The sequence below is a fragment of the Squalius cephalus genome (assembly GCF_949319135.1).
Source record: "Squalius cephalus genome assembly, chromosome: 9".
NCBI classification, from domain to species: domain Eukaryota; kingdom Metazoa; phylum Chordata; class Actinopteri; order Cypriniformes; family Leuciscidae; genus Squalius; species Squalius cephalus.
In genome coordinates, this window is record NC_137130.1 from 22,074,597 (window position 1) to 22,094,352 (window position 19,756).

Genomic DNA, 19,756 nt, shown 5'->3' on the forward strand with positions numbered 1-19,756 from the left:
ATCTCTTGATAAGTCTATTTTTCTTTTCTGACGTATTTCCTGTGGAAACAGGAAGCTTGTGTGCAATGTATTGAAGAGCTTGATGTCGCTCGACATAACAATGTAAATAAATGTAACGTCGAGTTCATGAAAAAAGGACAGGGAATAATGCAAGACTTCCTACCTAGGGCTTCTGTGCAGATGAATTTGAATTGCATATATCTGCTAAAAGTGAAATATCAACATTGACGAGTACACTAGCACATAGATGGCTTCAAATCTAACCTACATGAACTAAAAGCCACATAACTCTAATTTTGATTTCATGGGGTCTTTAATCCCTGACATCTCTTTTTCAGCCTTTGTTTTCTGTCAAAACCAGAGAAATTAGAAAGAAAACTAAGAAATCTGTTGTATGGCAATCCCATCCATTGGTGGTTCTGCTTTAGAGGATTGAGGAGTCATTCTCCTGCAATTAGCTGCTTACTCTGGAGTCTTCTGTAGAGATTCCCTATGGAACGACTGCCAGCGCTTTGAGATCATCTTCAGTGTGCACCCAAGATGACATTTTGCACTTACAGGAGAAATGCCTGTTAGCTGTGACAAAAACTAATGTTAATGTTCATTGTTGTCGATCTGAATTAAATTCAGCCCCATTGCAGTTTCTGAACGTACTCTTTATAAGTACCCTAAACACTGCAGTTCAATGAAAATAGACTGGTGTATAAAAGTGTGGGGTTAGTTGAATTTTTTTGTTTTTGAGTCCCTTTGAAAAACCTGCTAACCAAAGCTGCATTTAGTTAATAAAAAATACAACAAAAACAGTAATATTGTGAACTATTATTACAATTTAAATTGTAATAATAATAGCAATCAATTTCGCTATATAGGTTTTAAAATGTAATTTATTCCTGTAAATGTCAAAGGAAGCTGAATTTTCAGCATCATTACTCCAGTCTTAGTGTCACATGATCCTTCAGAAATCATTATTTTATGCTGATTTGCTGCTCAAGAAACATTTCTTCTTATTAATGTTGAAAACAGTTGTGCTGATATATATTTTTGTGGATAATGAATCAGAATTCTTTGTTGAATAGAAAGATCAAAAGAACAGCATTTATTTGAAATAGACGTCTTTTATAAATGTCTTAAATAAACGTACTGACCCCACACTTTTGAACAGTAGTGTACCTTACATGTACATGTGTGTGTACATGTGTGTCATCATGAGTACATGTTGGTGAGTAAAACATTTTTTAACATTATTAAAAGGTGACTTTGGATCTGTGAATTTTTTTTTTTTTTTTTTTTTTTTTTTCTACATGCAAACAAGCAACTGATCTAATGTGACTACCATAAACAACTGAGGGTGTACTGACACTTTCATTCTTGTCAGTATTGTTTGAGTCTTGAACTGTGGGGAGATATTAACTATGACAGCCCTGCAAGAGTGAACACAACTCATTTTGCTGTGTGACATTTTAATTTAAGAAGCTTGGTCTGAAATCAGATGCGATGACTACAGTTTGTCAGCACACAGCGATTATACTGCAAACTCCTCAACGTGTCACATCAAATACAATTATGATCATTAATTATTTGTAGTAGTTTTAGCTGCATTTTTGGAGTATGTTTATACTTGGCTTTTAAGAATATGGAACAATTCCTTATTAGTTTGCGGTTTCATTTTTCTTTAGTCTTAAACCTTAGGAATTGAAAAAGGGGGAGGGAAAGTGTTAAATCGGTGAGATTTGACATTACACAATTGAGGAGCTTTGCTGCAGGGATTGAGTTTAGGCCTACTGGTTAGAAGCATGAGTGTGTTCATGCCGCTGTTATTCCGGAGAAGGTCCAGGCTTAGGGATGAATCAGGGGACTTTGCTGGAAGTGCAGAAATGCGTGATGGGGATTACTGGAGCCAAAGTGTCAGTGGAAAATTGGATTTTTAGCAAAGAAAAAAAAATGGACTGTGAAGTTTCACAGATGCTCATTAATTTGTGGTATTACTAAATGCAAAAGAAACAATCATATGAAGTCCCAACAATTTATTATTTTCTTGATAAAAGGCGCCGTGTGTGTGTTGAGGGAAAATGGAAGGAGTGATTCAGTGGCATATGTTTAATGTGTTTGAAAGTGTGCCTGAGCCATTTGCATGTTCCTATGCCAAATAGCAGGGATTCACATAGGACATCTGCTCTCTTTACTTTTAAGCGCTTCTCTGTTGCACAAATCTAATGATCTACATTTGTAAGTGTGTGAGGCCTAGTATTTGCAGGTGTGAAAGTGTGTTTCCCATCTTCATTGTGTCTTCCTGAGCTCTTCTGGTGCTCATAAATCCACTCATGGTGTGAAATAGCTGATGGCGGTCACACCTGTAGAAATCCAATATGTATGCCCAGGATCCCGCAGCCTTTCTCTTGTTTCTGACATCTTATTTCTGCCACATGTAACACGAGTGATACCAGCATCCCCTCGGCAACTCCATCCGGATAAAAGGCCTATTCACATCAGAATAGAAACAATAGATTCCCATGCACCTACCCTTGTGAAAAAGAATGCAAGTGGATATTCAACACAATTTTTAACAAGGATACTCCCATCAGACCAAGTGTATTTTTGTTGTTGTTGTTGTTGATATGCATTGTCTAAATACGCCATAAATCTCAGTATTCACTGTTCTAACTAATCCCCTTTTTTTGCTTTCTCCTCCTTTAGTAAGTAAACTGAAAGTACACAAGTCCAACCAGAGTCTGCAGTTTCTGGAGGACAGTCGGGTGCGTGTCAACTGCTCCGTCACGTCTCAAACCAGCCCGGATTCCCAGCATGCCGTGCTGTGGTACGCCCGGAAGGCTGAGGCCGGAGAGCCGGATGAGCTGCTGTTGAAGATCAAACACTCTGGAGCATTTGAGTACGGAGCGTACGCTGAGGAGGAACGTCTCCGCAGCCGTGTGCAGTCAGAGACGCTCTCTCCTCGGCTATACGGCCTCACACTGCATCGTGCCGAGACCAGCGACTCTGGAACATACTACTGCCTTGTGGAGGAGTGGCTCACGGACCCTGATGGAGCCTGGTACCGCTTGGCACAAGACTTCTCCGGCTTCACACATGTGGTGGTGAGACAGCCAGGTAAGAAGGTGGTTGCTTGTGAAATTAATGTTTATATTTCTATGTAAAAGTTCTGTGAAAAATATATTTACATTTTTTTTTTCTAAAAATGTAAATGTATTTTTCTGTGTCCCACGGTTTGTTTGCAAACTTGTTACTCCATGATTTTACTAAAAAATGTGACATCACCCAAGAAATTGCATGATTTGGACTTTTTTTGGGTGTGTGTGCAAGTTCATCTATCCAACACTGTTCCCCAAAGAAACAATATAAAATAAATGTTTTCCTTCAATTTATGGGAAATTTATTTGGAAAATGTATCACGGTTTCCACAAAAATATTAAGCTGCACAACTGTTTTCAGCATTGATGATGATAATAATTAAAAACAATGTTTCTTGAGCAGCAAATCAGCATATTAGAATGTTTTCTGAAGGATCATGTGACACTGAAGACTGGAGTAATGATGCTGAAAATTCAGCTTTGCCATCACAGGAAAAAAATACATTTGAAAATATATTTAAAATTATTATAATATTTTGCAATATTACCATTTTTATACTGTATTTATAACCAAAAAATGTAACCTTGAGCATAAGAGACTTCTTTCAAAAAAATGTTTTTATGTGTTTCCAATTTTGGTGTGGTTTTATTTCCCTTTTTTAATTTATTTCATTTATAAATTTCTCCATTTAGTTTTTAGCTTGTTTTTTTGCAAGAAAATGACAAAATTACACAAATAATGGTTTTAAATTTTAATTTAGTGACAGGGAACTGCTTAAAATGAACAAAAGCAAACAGCTCTCCTGAGATTGACGATCAACATTTTCTAAAGATTTCACTGAAAAATGATTTTGTCCTTTTTTGTATCCTGTTCATGGAAAGTGTCGGGCTGTATTTACAGTGGCACCCAACTAGCAGAGCTGGCCTTTATTCCTACAGCAGCCTTTGAGATTTAGTTGTAGGTGTTGCCGTCCCATGGGCTTATCAGGCCATCTGGCATGAGAGGATCGGAAAGAGCAGCATGAAAACATTCTCCCCCTGAGACCGCCATGGAGCGCTGCCATCCTGAGCTCGTGCCTGCCCGAGCTGAATCATTCATCAGCGTGTGTGCATTTATGAGAAGAAGACATAAAGAGAGACGGGGGCTTTGTACATGTGACTCCTCAAATGCAAACGTACAGGGTATCAGCCCCTTAGGGAGCCCCCCCACATGGGCCACAGACCTTAGCACTCACGAGGGGGAGTCAGAACCTCATAACAGACACAATCACTGCCGGAGCCCAGAGGCTTTACTTATGACGGCCATCTGATTGGCACACAGCTGCTGCTCCTCTATTCACCCTGCGCAGCTGCCCATGAAGACCCCTAATGCAAACTGCCTCGGCTATTCATCTATTCACCCCCCTCTTTGCTGATAATGTCCACTTTTTCCAGTGACATCATGACCTAGCTTCTGTATACAGGACTAGCATGGTTCAGGGGACTTTGTCTGCGAGGTTTGCAATACTCTGAGGCCACCTGTGCTCTTTGGCAGCACTGTATCAAAGCTTTGAGAAGCAGGGAATACAGATCTCATCTCCACACAACACACTCTTCAACATTACTGCCATACACATGGGTCGTCGGCTTACCGCTGTTACACAGACACGTTTTGTTGTGTAGTTTGTCCTCGGGTCCGTTAAGCAAGTTGCTTTAGGAGCACAGGTGGCCAAGACATCTGCTCCTCTGAAACTCATCAAGGTCAAGAAAAGTGTGTTTTGGCACACTTTCTGTTGCTTTTTACTGGTCAGATAACTTCAAAATATAATCAATTATTCTAAATAAATAATGCAAATCGCAAATTCACATGAATATACTTATTATTATGGAAGTCGTTATTTTGCATAGTTGTTTATGCATAGGCCTAGTTGTTTTATTCTTCCGCATGAATGCGTCTCTCTTAGCATACAGCATCTAATCTTAGTCGAGCTGTCTTTTATGAATTTCGTGTTTTATATTTCTTTCTATTTTCTCATCTCATATATTCACAGTATATATCTCTATAATATATCTAAATATGTGCTTGAAAATTGCGGTCTTATTTCCCTGGGGATGCGAGTGTGAGTGTCAAATCACCTCCTTGCTGCATGATTGCCTGAAATAGCATCCATATAAATGTATTTACAAATAGATAGTTGATGAAAGGTTCACCACCTCCTAATCTGCCATCTTCAAAGTCAAATTGCAGTGCTTTTACATGAGCAGAAGATAAGAGGAGCCCCTTAAATTCTGCCGGAAAATGCGGTCTTATTTTTAGCCTGAACTCAGCTCAGACCCTGCTGAAGTGTCTTACGACTTCTCGCGCAAAATGTGATGATTCTCACCTTCATTTGAGAGTGACATATTGAACAGCTAGTTCCACATCTCTGGATGCGTGATGCCCTGCTAGAGAATAAAGATCATTTTAGGGTGTGTATGTACTTTTAGAACTTTTCTTGAGTTGGTTCTCTCATTATTTTTTCATCCTCATGTCATTTCAAACCTATATGACTTTCTTTCATCTGTTGAACACCAAAAATGTGACTAATGACCAGGGACTGTCACGCTCTTAAGGCCCATTCACACCAAGGACTATAACTATGACGGTAAAGATGGGGTTCTAAAAATCGTTTTTAAATGTAAAAGAATAGTAGAGTCCACACCACAACTGTAACGGTAACGGCACAGAGAAACTATATCGTTGGAATCACTTTTAGAATCATCTTTTTTTCCAGCTGATAAATGATAAGAACACTGACAGCCAATCAGAATCCATCCTGCTTTAAGAGCTCAAACATTTAAAGCTGCAAACGACAGAATGTGCGCTTAGAATAAACAGAAAGTTATTGTCTGCTAGTGGATGCTTATATAGTTATTGATGGTTATCTTTTTTTAGATACCGTTCTTGGTGTGAATGGGCCCTTTAAAGGACAAAAAAAAAACAATTTATACACTACCTTTCAAAAGTTTCTTATGCTTATCAAGGCTGTATCTATTTGATCAAAAATACAGTAAAAACAGTAATATTGTGAAACATTATTACAATTTGAATAACTTATTTTATTTTAATATATTTTAAAATGTAATTTATTCCTGTGATATCAAAGCTGAATTTTCAGCATCATTGCTCCGGTCTTCAGTGCTACATGATCCTTCAGAAATGATTCTCCTTGAAAGAAAGTCTTTTCATATTTGGACCAGAGTATTCTGCTCTAAATAAATGCAACAAGTAGTTTGCAACAGATGCTACCCCAGTCTCTGAGGAACAGAAATGTTGTCATGCATTTAATGGTTTTTATTGCAGTGGTGAAGTTACAGGTGGAGGAGGCAGAATCCAATATCACCGTACCTGAAGATGGATCAATCCGGCTGGGCTGCAGCATTCTGTCTCAGTCCTCGAAAGATTCCCGCTTCTCTGTATCCTGGTACGTGTACCGTTTGGGACAAGAAGAGGAGGATGAGCAAGAGTGTGTATTTTCCATCGGTCATGATGCAGTGTTCGGTAATGGGAACTGCAGCCCTACAGAGGAACCTGGTCCAAACTCTCGCCTGCAGTTTGAACGCACCACCTCTGACCTGTACAGTTTGACCATCCAGAAAGCTCAGCCCAGAGATGCAGGCAATTACTACTGCCACGTGGAGGAGTGGCTGCTGAACCCACGCAATGCATGGTACCGCCTGGCCACCAACAACTCAGGAGTCACCATTGTTAATGTTATGGAGCAGGGTGAGGTTTTGCACTTTATAAGCACTAACCACATCAACACAAAGTACTTCTGGTTGTTAATATTTTCTTTTGCTTTTTCTTTTGCCCTGTTTAGACCTGGTATTAAGATGTGCTTTGGTCAGTTGGGTCACAATTGGGTTTTGAAAAAGGTTTTGAGCTTGTCCACTTTCAACCGCTTCCAGAGGTAGTCGAAAACTCATTTAACTGGATTGCTATCAGTTTGTGGTCAAATGCATTCGAACAGCCACAAAAGACCGTCTATTCTCCGCCTACTGGCTTAACGTGTAAACATTACGGGAAGCGCGCTAGCCAGACAGGATTTAAACTTTGTCGACTGAAGACCCAACTTTGGTTTGAAGACAAAAAAACGTAGCAAGCACAATGTTCTCTCACCATTGATTTCTAACACGCGCTCACAGCGTTCTGCGTGGTCTTCCGGCTATGAGCAGAAACCAAAGCTGCTGCTCTCCGTATGTTTTTCCATTGTCTCCTTTAAATTCACATGTAAATTGCGTGAGCTTATTTTGTCCAATAGATCAAAAGATCTGAAAAATCCCATACATTTACCTGCCCATAGATTCTCCTCTCAAAGAAATCAGGACAGAAGTGGTTAAACATGGATAAAAGAGATGGTTTAAAGCACAAGGTGTAAATCAAAATGTCTCCCTCATCTACTTTTGATCTGATCGACCAAAACACATCTTTATACTAGGTGTAAACGGCCTCACAATGCAACAATTTGCGATAGATAGATAGATAGATAGATAGATAGATAGATAGATAGATAGATAGATAGATAGATAGATAGATAGATAGATAGATAGATAGATAGATAGATAGATAGATAGATAGATAGATAGATAGATAGATAGATAGGCTCCATACTGCACAGAATATTGTAATCTCACAAAATGCCACTTGATACCTCTGACAAGTAACATTATGAGGTCATGGGACAACAGTATAGTATAGAACTTAAAACATTTTGTAGCACAATGCCTACTGTTTCACCTTACTTTTTTAATAAATAGTTGGCAATATGCAACAAGACAGCTCAGGCTTCAAGCCCACATAGTTAGCTTGTGTTCTATTCAGAGCTGCATTAACACGGAAGACAGGATTTATTGCTTGTTATTTTATCATGTATCTTTTGTTCACAGTGCTCTTTTTTTGTTTTAATAAATTTTTGTTTAAATTAATCTAACTCTCTGTCATGCTTCTCCCTCCTCTCTAGTCTCTACCCTACAGTCAGTGGTTTGTTCCAACGACTCCCTCTTCTACTTCGTTTTCTTCTACCCCTTCCCTATCTTTGGCATCCTCCTCATCGCGGTCCTGCTGGTGCGATACAAGAGCCGCAGCTCCAGCAAAAACCAGGAGGGCAAGAACGGAGCGCCGCTCCTGTGGATCAAAGAGCCCCACCTCAGCTATTCCCCAACCTGTCTGGACCCCCCAGCCCTCAGCCTTCACCCTGGCTCTGTGGAGTAACAGTGACACAAACACGACCGTCTCGCTCTGAGACTCGCTCATCTACGCTCTCTCTCTCTGACTCTCTCTCTCTCTCTTTTTCGTCTCTCCTCGTCCGTCATGAGGCCACCAGAAAGTAATCTGGGCTTCTAGCCTGGCCTGTCAATCCGTCCATATGACTGACTAAGACCTTCCTCAGTTGAAGTTGGCTACTGGTGGTGATGCCTAGACGTTTGCTTTGCTTTCTTTTTCCTGATTTTTTTTTTTTTTTTTAAACATGATTTTACTTTTCATTCATGCTCTTTTGTGAGAACCTTTCCTTTTGAGGTGGCAGTATCCGTGAGCCTTGATGTATTTTACCTGACTGACGCCAACCTCGTTTTTGTTTCGCTTTTTTTATTCGCGTTAATGAAGTCTGGTGGAAACCATTGCATATTATTTGTTATATTGTCTGTGCTGATATTTGCTTCAAAAGACTGGAAGGTCATTGCTGGACCATGAACGTTTCTAGTGACAATGGTGTATTGATGAAGGACTAAAAGGACAATATTTCCTCGAAAAAACCTCGGAAAGCTGACAATAGGATGTATATTGATTTTGTTTGTGTGCACGTGCCACAGAACTGCCTGTTTAAAAGGATATAGAAAGCCCTCATCGCCCACCGACTCGAGGATATACATGAACCCTAGCTCATCCTCACTGCCAAAGACCAGTTCATCTTCAAAAGCCACAAATTCAAATTCAAAGACTCCGAATGGGATTAGACGTGAGTAACGTGAGCCATCTGATGTCATCCAGTTAGAAAAGACAGTCTTGACACTGACATGTTTCCTCATCACTGGAGCTCAGATGTTTCCACATGCCCTCAAATTTCACATTTCATTTCTAGGTATTCTTGACCTTCCCAATGTTAAGAAGATCAATTTATCTCCTGAAAAAAAACTTTTGTATTTGTATTTGTGACCCCACATTTAGTGAGCGTTCGCCTCAGTGTCCTCGAATTTTCATAATGCAAGGTTGAATGGAAACAAAAGGGGCATGAAGGGCTCCAGAGTTTTTGAATTTCTTGTAAAAACAATGTCTTGAGGGAGACGGCTGACAGGACACTACCTACTCAAGGGACATTCTCAGTGCCAAGACCTTTTTATCATCATGCGTGCCCTGTAATGAATCCAGGAGGAAAGCAGAAATCGGCAGGCTTCTGAATATACGAGTTATGAAGGGATTAGACATTTTGTTTTATCTATATTCTACGTCACATCAAGTGTTGTTTTTCTTCTCTTTATGGGTTTGTGTTTAAAATATGGTGCCCGATTTGTTACCGCTAAAAAAAAAGTGAAAAGATTGTGAAATCTTAATGCGCCGTCTCATAACCTGTAACCTGTGAAGACCTAATAGTGTGATTATATCTCTTGAGGGTGAATTTAGCATCTAAATTATCGTCGGTCTCCATAAACATTTCAAAAACACTGCCATATTTTAACACTGAAGATGCTATAACAATTCTTGATCATCGCATTTGCTCTGCAATCCACACTAGTCCTGTTTCATTCAAGAAGGATTCAACCTCCATACTAAAAGCATTTAGAGCTTAGCTGTAGCGTGAATGAATTTTATGTCAAATTTTCTTTCCTGTTCAATTTAAACACGGACTACCAAACATGATGTGTTGTCTAGTAACAGCAACATGCGTTCTGACACCAAACTGGATGGGTCTCACTTATAGACAACATTGGTGACCTTCTGACAGTGCAACTTTCACTGTTCTCACAGTCGCTCAGAGTGTCACTGCCGCCCTCATGTGATCTCGATAGTCAACATCACAGCTTTTCTGTAAATGAAATTTAGATCCACTTGAAGCTTGTGGTCGTCTTATTTATTGAATCATAAAACTCCTAGATAGAATATGTGAACTTCATAAATCTGCATAGACTGAATGTGGCAGAAATAGCAGTGAACATTTAGGCAACTACAGTATAATATGGCTAATTAGCGTGTCTAGAGGCTTACGAGACATGATTCTGAACCAATCTGGGAATCTTCATAAAGATGATACAGTGGTTTAGCTCTCTTTATCTACTAAATTTTGTTGAACTGTACAGTGCATGATGAGTAAGGGGGACATTGTATTAATGTCTGAAAGCTGTGTGTTGTGACATCATGTCAGATCAATGGCATCCTCACCATCTCCACCTTGTGGAAGGCCTCGCTGATTCAACACACCTGTCCGATTGAATGAGTGTTAGCCATTCTAACACAGCGAGCGACCCTCAAATGTAATGTAAAATGTAATTATTTGATCAACAATGTCAGCCTTCCTCAAGCAGGAGATGTGTAATGTGGCATTGAGTGTGATATTGCAGTTCTGCTGTCATTCCGTCTGTACAGAATTATTCAGAACTCTAAATAGTGTTTTTGTAGTTCAACATGCCCAGCTGAATCATAATGTTGTAAATGCATTTTGAGGGCTGCATGTCATGGCTGTGTACTGGCAGTATAGCTGCAGAAAAACAAAACAAATGACAAAAAATATTGTGTTGATGTGTGTTCAGTTCAGCCAGTGCTGCTTTTTCAAGTGGTGATTTTTATGTTCTTTTTTTATAACCAAAATATAGTGCACTGAATATTTAAAAAAAAGTTGCCATGTTTTTTTATGCTTCTGTGTTTTTGTTGTACTCCATTTAATTTTTGTTGTGTTTTTTATATCGATACTTGTTTTATTCAATTGTAGCAATTGCTATTATGAAAAGGCACTTTGCTATTGTCAGTTGATTGCAATAAAACGTTCAGTGCACAACGTTTTAGATTGTGTTTATATAATGTACATGGGGCCCAATTTACAAATGTTAAGAGTTACAGCTGTTAAAGGGATAGTTTACTGAAATATCTTTTAAGACTGAACATTCCTACATTGACTTTGATTGTATTTTTAGACATTTTTTCAATATCTTTGTGTATGTTCCACAGAAGAATGAAACTCATACAGGTTTGGAACAACATGACTAAATGATGACAGAATTTGCATTTTTGGTTGAACTGTCCCTTTAAAATAAGCTTTTGAATTTACCATTACAATTTTTAGTACAGTTGCGTTCAGCTAAAGAATAAGGTTTCTGTATTTTTCTTTCACACACCTTAATAAATAACAGAAGCATTTGTGAATCTCTTCACTCCTTGATCCTCCAGGGCTTTGAAGAGAGTGGAAATCCTGTCTCTAAAGACACCGTCTTAAAGGTGAGAATGGGATCTGACATATCTTCCAGTGTCTTATCAGGTCTGTTTGAGTCAGATGCTCTGGGTGGATGAGTTGGGTGGCTGCAGGCTGGTGTGTTATTATAACGGGCCAGTGCTTGTTAACCTCCAGAGCAGTGTGGAGGAATCATATTGAGAGTTGCTGTCCCCTCCAGCTGCTCACAAACCTGGTTTAATGATGGACAGTGCATGGCCAGTTTATGATGTCTGGATGAAGACCAGCCTTTGTGCTTTGTTTACCTAATGTTATGTGATGTTCTGTTCTGTATGTGTAATTGTAAATTATAGCAGTTAGCTCCTAGGCCCTCATCTGGCTTTGCTGATATTTAACCCAAACACAATGGAATGTGTCACTTTTGTAAAACTATTCTTGTTTTACTCTCTTCAGATTTGTGTGATGCTTGGTGACACTTCTTTTGTTGCCATTTTCACTGGCAGAGAAAAGAATACACAATATCACTGGCCAATTTTGTCGGAAATGCAGTTACTTCAGTAGGTCTCTAACACAAAATGAAGAGAAAACACTTTTGAATTTAAAGACCCATTGAAAATCGATTAGTTAATATAAAATGCTAATTTTTGGCTTTTGTTAGGTCATGGTCATTAACTATAATTAAGTTGTAACTTGCTAGTTAGTTGCAGATTTTATTTGGTGGAGAGATTTTCTCATTCTAGAGAGCATTTGAATTGGACAAATATTTGAGAAAGACTATAAGTCCTAAAGGTGCGGTATGGAAGATCTGGTACTCTAGCGGATGAGGCGAGTTACTCCCGAAAGAACATTGTTTTTCTAATTATATGAGTTGGGCTTCGGCTTAGCTATTCAGCGTAGATGAATATGATGATTTGAGGTGATGATTATAATATTTTTCAACTGTAATAATTTATTCCTGAATTTTCAGCATCATTACTCCAGTCTTTAGTGTCGCATGATCCTTCAGAAATCATTTTATTATGCTGATTTGCTGCTCAAGAAACACTTATTATTATCAATGTTGAAAACTGTTGTGCTGCTTAATATTTTTAGAAACAGTGATGTTTTTTACAGAAAGTCTTTTTGAAACATTATAAATGTCTTTACTGTTACTTTTGTTCAATTTCTTAAAAAAAAAAAAAAATGAACTGACCCCAAACTTTTCAATGGTACTGTCTTCCACTTTTGTTTTGTCTCTTTTAAAATAAATAATGTTACAAAAGAAAAATGTCAAACTGGCAGCTCAAATTATAAATCGTTATAAGTCTACACTGTAAACAAATATTGTTGGTTTACCTTAAAATTTTAAGTTCATTGAAATTAAAAAAATGAGTTGATAATGGAGATTGGTTTAATCAACAGAAACTCAAAATATGATGTTATATGAACCACATAAATTAGACAAAGTTGATTAGACAAATTAAAAAATGTGATAAATCATGTAAATAATTTTTTTACAGTGTACAGTTGTGAATCTGAGTACGGCAAGGAGAACGTCTGTGCTTGTTTAAAGAGTTTTGTTCATTTTCAACCAAAAAATCTTGCATAGTACATAAACTAAATATCTGCTGAATGGAATCATTTTGTAAACGTAATACGAGTACACTGGAATTTACATGACATCAAAGCAAATGCAAATGAAGTGAAAGCCACAAACCTCTCATTTTAATTTCACAGGGTCTTTAAGCTAAATCAGGCATGCAGTCATGTGCTCTGTGACTGCAACGTTTGCAGTGAGTGTTTTTATATTTTACTCTATTTGTGAAGCAATGGTGTGCTCGGTAATTAATGTGTTTGTGATGATGGCCTGATGTGAGTATAGCGAGAGGTTGTCATACGGGATAGATGGTCCTGTCCGCTGTTGCTGTCCTGTCTGCTAACCGAGCGTGGCGTGACCACCAGGGGCCAGGACCAAATCACATCACACCTATCATAACTCATCCTGACTCGCCAGCTAAAACTCCATTCTGCTCATGAATATTAATACTTCTCTCACGCCATGATGTATGTGGGATTGTGTTTCTCATTTCTGGGCCTGCGGGAGAAACTGCTCAGAGAATTTGTAAATACAGTCTCCCCGCTATCCTTCATTACATTACCTGTCTGAACGGTGTCGAATCAATTTGCTGACACCACCGCCTGTGCTTTGTGTCACAGGACCTATGAAAGCGCTGAATGGAATGGGAATTACTTTCTGATGAAAGCAAACCTGTGCCACAGGTGTGTGCCTTTGTGTCATTTGTAACAAAAAAAGCATTCAAGAGGCGAGCAGACACCACACCTCTGTAGGATTACAAATGAGTCACGGTTCTGGGCATTGGGATGCACTGCTCAATAACATGTCATGTTTCTGACAGACCGCGGTAGAAATCAGATGGATGGATTAAAGAAGAGTGAATAAAAATGGATAAAAGAATACAGACAGCTGCTTTGGGAAAAAGATGGGATGGAGAATAGAGGTGTAGATTGTGTGTTCATGTTTACGGCAGCGTGATGCAAGTTATTTTGTCTGCTTCAGCTGCAGCAGCCTCTTAGCAAGGTCGAGCTGTCTGACAGGCCTATCACATGAAAAACAAAGAACAAGTTTCTATAATATCTCACAGCTGAGCAGGAGGGGTGTGTTCCTCTAATAAAGACTATAGAATGTTTAAAAAAAAAAGGATCTTTCATTGCAATAGACACCGGTGGAGACCTTGAAACGTTTCTCTGTAATTACACAATTGCCTTTGCGATATAGTGAACGTGATATATTTCTATTTTTTTACTGACGTCAGAGCTCTATGAACAAACTTTCTTTTATGAAGCTGTAACCACATGTTTTTCCATTGACGTCAATTTAATACAATTGAAAGACAATTTAATATGTTCAGGGAAATGCAGTCAGCTGGCCATATAAATTCGCAAATTATATTCTTTCTCTCAAATTTAGACTTTCTATTCATAAAAGAATCATGAATCAACTGTTTTCAACATTGATAATAATAAAGTCACAAGTCGCACGGGTAAATTTGTGGCAATGGCCAACAATACATTGAATGGATCAAAATTATCAATTTTTCTTTTCTGCCAAAAATCATTAGGATATTAAGTAAAGATCATGTTCCATGAAGATATTTTGTAAATTTCCTACCGTAAATATATAAAACATTAATTTTTGTAAGTGAATGCAGCAAAATCGTGAACATACATGGACAACTTTAAAGGTGATTTTCTCAATGTTTGCACCCTCAGATTGCAGATTTTCAAATAGTTGTATCTCAGCCAAATATTGTCCTATCATAATAAACCATACATCAATGGAAAGCTAATTTATACAGATGATGTATACATCTCAATTTCAAAAATGTTTACCCATGTGACTGGTTTTGTGGTCCAGGGTCATATTAGAATGATTTGTGAAGGATCACGTGACACTGAAAACTGGAGTAGTGATGCTGAAAATTCAGCTTTGCCATCACAGGAATAATTCCAATAACTTATTTTACATGGTATTAATAATTCACAATATTACATTTTTTACGTTATTTTGATCAAATAAAAGAGACTTTTTTTAAAAAAAAAACATTAAACCAATCTTAATTAAGCCAAATGTTTGTGTATTGTTTAATTCACGCTAAATAGCAGAATGTGATAACCATTTAAATTCGATCTCATATAAATAAACAAGCCTCACATGTTGCCAGCTATAATCACTGCAAAATATCACCGGAAACTGCTGTATTTATGTTCTCTGATTTTACTTGGTTGTTGAACACCCAACTCTCACTACAATCTACAGCCATCCATAATAGATGAGCTTTAAAATGTGTGGTTTTCTATGGGGCCTCAGCACCGCTTTAATGAGCTCTAGTTCCAGGCAATGTGAAATCCAAAGCATTTCAGGTGAGTATTGCTGTCTTATTCATTTGCCTCAGAGCAAGTGTTTAGTTTACGTGTTATTGTTTACGGAGGGAATGTTCCTACCATCTCATTTTGTTGCTTGACGTGTTTTAGATTGTGCCTAAGGGTTTTTATTATTAACCTCCCCATTAAATCCAGTCTCCTATTAGCTACTGTTCTTAAGTGTTATGTAAATGAAGGGTTTTTATTAGAGGGAAAGCGAGGTCATTTACACTGGTTAATACTATTGATTTCTGTGCATCACATTGGTCTTCACTAACCTGAGCTTCAAGTATAAACATATGAAGCATATCCACATGAACCCTTCTGAGAGTTCACAGTTGAATAAAATCACTTGAAAAGCTGGATTTGAATTGATTTAAATTCTCATACATCCCAATTAGTGGTGTTCACAAGAAAGAAATGCCTTTCTTTAGTAAAATTGCTGTCATTAGGCAAATGCACTGCAGCTACCCTTTACAGGTACACCGCTAACCCTGTGATTTTCACCAGAGGAGGCCAAAGAGGAGGAGGAAAGTGAGCAGCAGAAGAAATGTACTAAAAACTGAAAACACTTTCATTTGTTAGTTTAATTTGCCTCTCTCTGCTGAGAGAAAAAACGACAAGCCAGCCTCTGTGGTTAGCTGATTGATGGTTTAGAGATGTACTTTAAAACTGGTCAGACGTGCATTTTTTTCCACATAACTCATCGCTTAACTACCTAATTATATAAGTTGTAGGAGAAAATATAGCTAGTCACAACTGAGACCATATAACTTTGTTGGATATCCATCAATCAAACCATGTTGATTCAACACACAGGTGGTGGAGTAGTAATTTCTGATAATTAATAGGTTTGAGATTAAGTTAATGTCAGAATATTGCTGTAAATAATGAACGTTATCTAAGAAAAACTTTCCTGTTTATGTTATCCGTTGTTGTGCATTACTTGCAGATGATTGTTTTAATTGTGGGTTTCCCACACATTATAATCATGGCACTCTTCAAAAACTGCAAACTAAAAGCTTGTATATATATATATATATAATATACACAGTATACAGTATAGAATGAAAGATATAGATTGTACTGCATGTTATTTTGCTTATTTGTAGCATGATCTATTTACTTGCAATAGTTGACTAAAAATGCTTTTGGGAAACGCACCCCAGACTGGGAAACCAGCCGGCCAACTAGCTTAGAAACGGCTTGGCAGCCACATACCAGTTAAACACAAGCTTAGTCAGGCATGGAGACCAGTTAAAGCAGCTTAACACCAGCCTACCCAGCCCAGAAGACCAGCTAAACAAGCTAAAACCCACCTTTGGCTGGATTTGTTTATTCAACAGATTTTGTAAGTTACGCCTGCTATAGCGTACCTGCGTGTGCCTATGGCTAAAAATGCTAATATTTTTAGATACTGATCGATCCATGCACATCAAAAGAAGATTGTGTTATTTCTTATTATGCTCACACTATTGCTTTTGTCCACATATTGTAATCTCTGGATAAAAGTGTCCGCTAAATGCATAAATGTAGATGTTTATCATTCACGTACACAGGCATGAAGAGATAAGATGTTGGCTTTGTAGTTGCTAGCATACCTGGAAGCAGATAGGTTACTTTTCATACTCCGCATGTCGAATGATGTTCAACCATAGTGCACATTTATCAGCTCTTCTGTAATGTTGTTTGTAGTTCATTTTACACTGCTGCCACAAATTGAAGTAATGTTTCTACATTAAATGTTGTCACAACAGCAAGCTAATAAGCTGAGCTCCATTTACTTGCTCTTCTGGGGCTGAGTAATTCTGAATGCTTGTGATTTAAATAATGTGCTAATAATAAAACTACTGATCGTTTTTGCTAAGAGTGTTAATCAATTCCATAATACTATGATACATATTTCTGAAATCATTTCTAACATAGAGACAAAGATTAAATGACTTAATAATACATGCCAAACTAGTTTTAAGACTAAAGAAATTATCAATATCGACTAGGCCTACTATATCACTGGTATTGGCTGAGGTATTTTTTGAAGCGACTACAGTTTCTGCCTCAGCTGTCTGAATACACAACCATCTTCATTTTTTGTAGCATATTCTAATTTCCTGTTTTTGTCAATAAAAACAAAAACTGATGAAACAGTTTCGTCAACTGCTTTGTTCAGAACGATTACACTGATGAAATGTTATACTGTATTTCTTTGGAGTTTCGCTTTTGTTTGTCTCCATAAGAGAGATGTGCTAATATTGTTGTAAACTATATAGTGTAGTTCTTTTTCTTCTGGTGGATGATACAATTCCCACATATTCCCATAGACTTATGTTGCATAAGAAAGAGATGGACTCTTCGGAGATGAATTTTTCATATGTGAACACCACTCATATTTTGTAAAAATGTAGTCATCTTTTGTCACGTTGTTGAGTATTTTCAGTTGATGCAAATCATTAGAATTATTTCAATTTTGTTAAATTAATCTAGTTAATTCTGTATAGGCTAAAAAAGAGTTAACTAGCAAACACAAGGGCAAGAAGCAAGGCTATGATTATACAAAATGCTTTGCAGAAAGTTCAGCAAACAATATCAAAATATCTTTTTTTTTGTTATTCATCGTACCCAACACACATCCTATAAAACAAGTTTACATCATTACATTCTCTTTACATGAGGTGATAACCGTGAGAATGACGATTGCAATACTTAACAATGGCAAAACCGAGAGGTGTGAAAGTACCAGATATGGAAATGAGGAAAAGTGCAGCAAAGTGGGACAACATGTAAAAATCTGTAAAAAGTGTGAAATTTTGAGATAACATAATAATACACCGTATAGAGAAAGAACTATGCCTGGAGCTTGGGTGGCTTCTGTTTTAAGGAAATGTAATGCTTTAATATTCTGATTTACACACTCTCTTTTTCTCCTGTCTCTCACACGCTCCCCAGAGTCAAAGCCAACAATTCACTCCAGCCCTGTCCTCCTTCAGTGCTGTAGTACCTCGGGGAAGGAATGAGTGAGAAGCTAAGCGTAGAGAAGCTGAGAGCACTTGCCACTCTCCCTAACAGGATTATGCCTCACTGACGCTGCTGTCTCCACTCACGAGCGGATCACATTCTTAATAAACGTGTTACCTCACACTCTCAGCGGCCGCAGGTGATGTTATGTGGATGTGGCGGTGAGGGGGTTCTCACTGTCACGGTTAGACATGGAAGCTTGAATTTGTTTCACTCTCTCTGAGCACCCGTAGCATTATGGGTAGGGCTACAGACTAGTATAGCTGCAATCCCACATAATCAATAATTCATTGAATAACATACACTCAGCTAAGTTAAGTCAAACGCTCTGTGACTAGCTCAAACTTTAGGGGACGTTTTTGGATTTAAGGAGTCGGCTGTTGTTGTGCTAGCACTCATGGTCGCTCAGCGCTAGCTGTGAGCTAAACTCTGTTTTTGTACTTGTCGTTTCCCTGGTCTTTCAGGGAGAATCTGACTCCCAAAGCGAAGCACAAACACTGTTGTCTGCCTAAATACAACAATTTCGTCACTGTGTCATCACCACCAGTTTTGGTACACAGAGAGTTCTCTGTTTATGTGTTTGTGTTACCCATGGATACGGTCACCTGCTAAGGTCAGCATTTAGTTGCTGTCTGTGGTAGCCTACTCTGACAGTTATTCTTCCTGGTATAAAAGCACAGAAAAAGTCAAAACATGTTATATAATAACACTTAAAAGCCATATTCGAAATGCCACTGTCTATATCTCTATGTGTGTGTGTGGCTTTAGCATTCTGATGGGTTTTTACTCATCCTTGAGATGAGTAGCACTCGTCCTCTTGATTCCTTTTCATGACGATGAGAAATATTGCTGCTCCAGATGGCATTTCAAATAATTCATTAATTCTTTCTTCGTAGAGCAGGCAGAGATGGTAGCTACCTGCCTGATTAGGAGAAACTTCAGACGAAGCGTAAGCTGAGCAGATGCTTAAATTTGTATTGTCAGCATGTGCTTTTGAGGCATTTACACACTCCTGAGAATGTGACTTCAGACACTTCATTGTTTATATATAATAAAGAAAAATGCTGGCTTGGAAAAACACAAATGTTGTTTGGAGGACACATAGATAACTGCAGTAATGTTCTAATGAACTAGATGAACTGCCTAAAAAGTTTTACAGTCATGACATAACACAAATAAAGCCTCTTCATTTATGTATTTTAATTATTTTAATTTTATATTTATTACATTTTTAATAGTAGAGATTAAAGTGGAATCATGTGGTTCATGTGATTAATTTTGCTTAATAGTAGGCTACACAAGCAATAAAGCTGTAAATAAATAAATAAAATAACAAAA

The 19,756-nt window shown here is 37.9% G+C and overlaps 1 protein-coding gene across 1 annotated transcript in view; it reads left to right on the forward strand.

Annotated features, from left to right (window-relative positions):
• Window positions 1-11,451, forward strand: part of igsf3 (immunoglobulin superfamily, member 3) — a 154,601-nt gene extending 143,150 nt beyond the window's left edge. Inside the window, exons 7-9 of the mRNA XM_079881417.1 lie at window positions 2,695-3,105; window positions 6,409-6,831; window positions 8,066-11,451. Of these exons, the coding sequence (XP_079737543.1) occupies window positions 2,695-3,105; window positions 6,409-6,831; window positions 8,066-8,316 (1,085 nt within the window). The 3' untranslated portion in view covers window positions 8,317-11,451. The remainder of the gene's footprint in view (window positions 1-2,694; window positions 3,106-6,408; window positions 6,832-8,065) is intronic.
• Window positions 11,452-19,756: the final 8,305 nt, after the last annotated feature.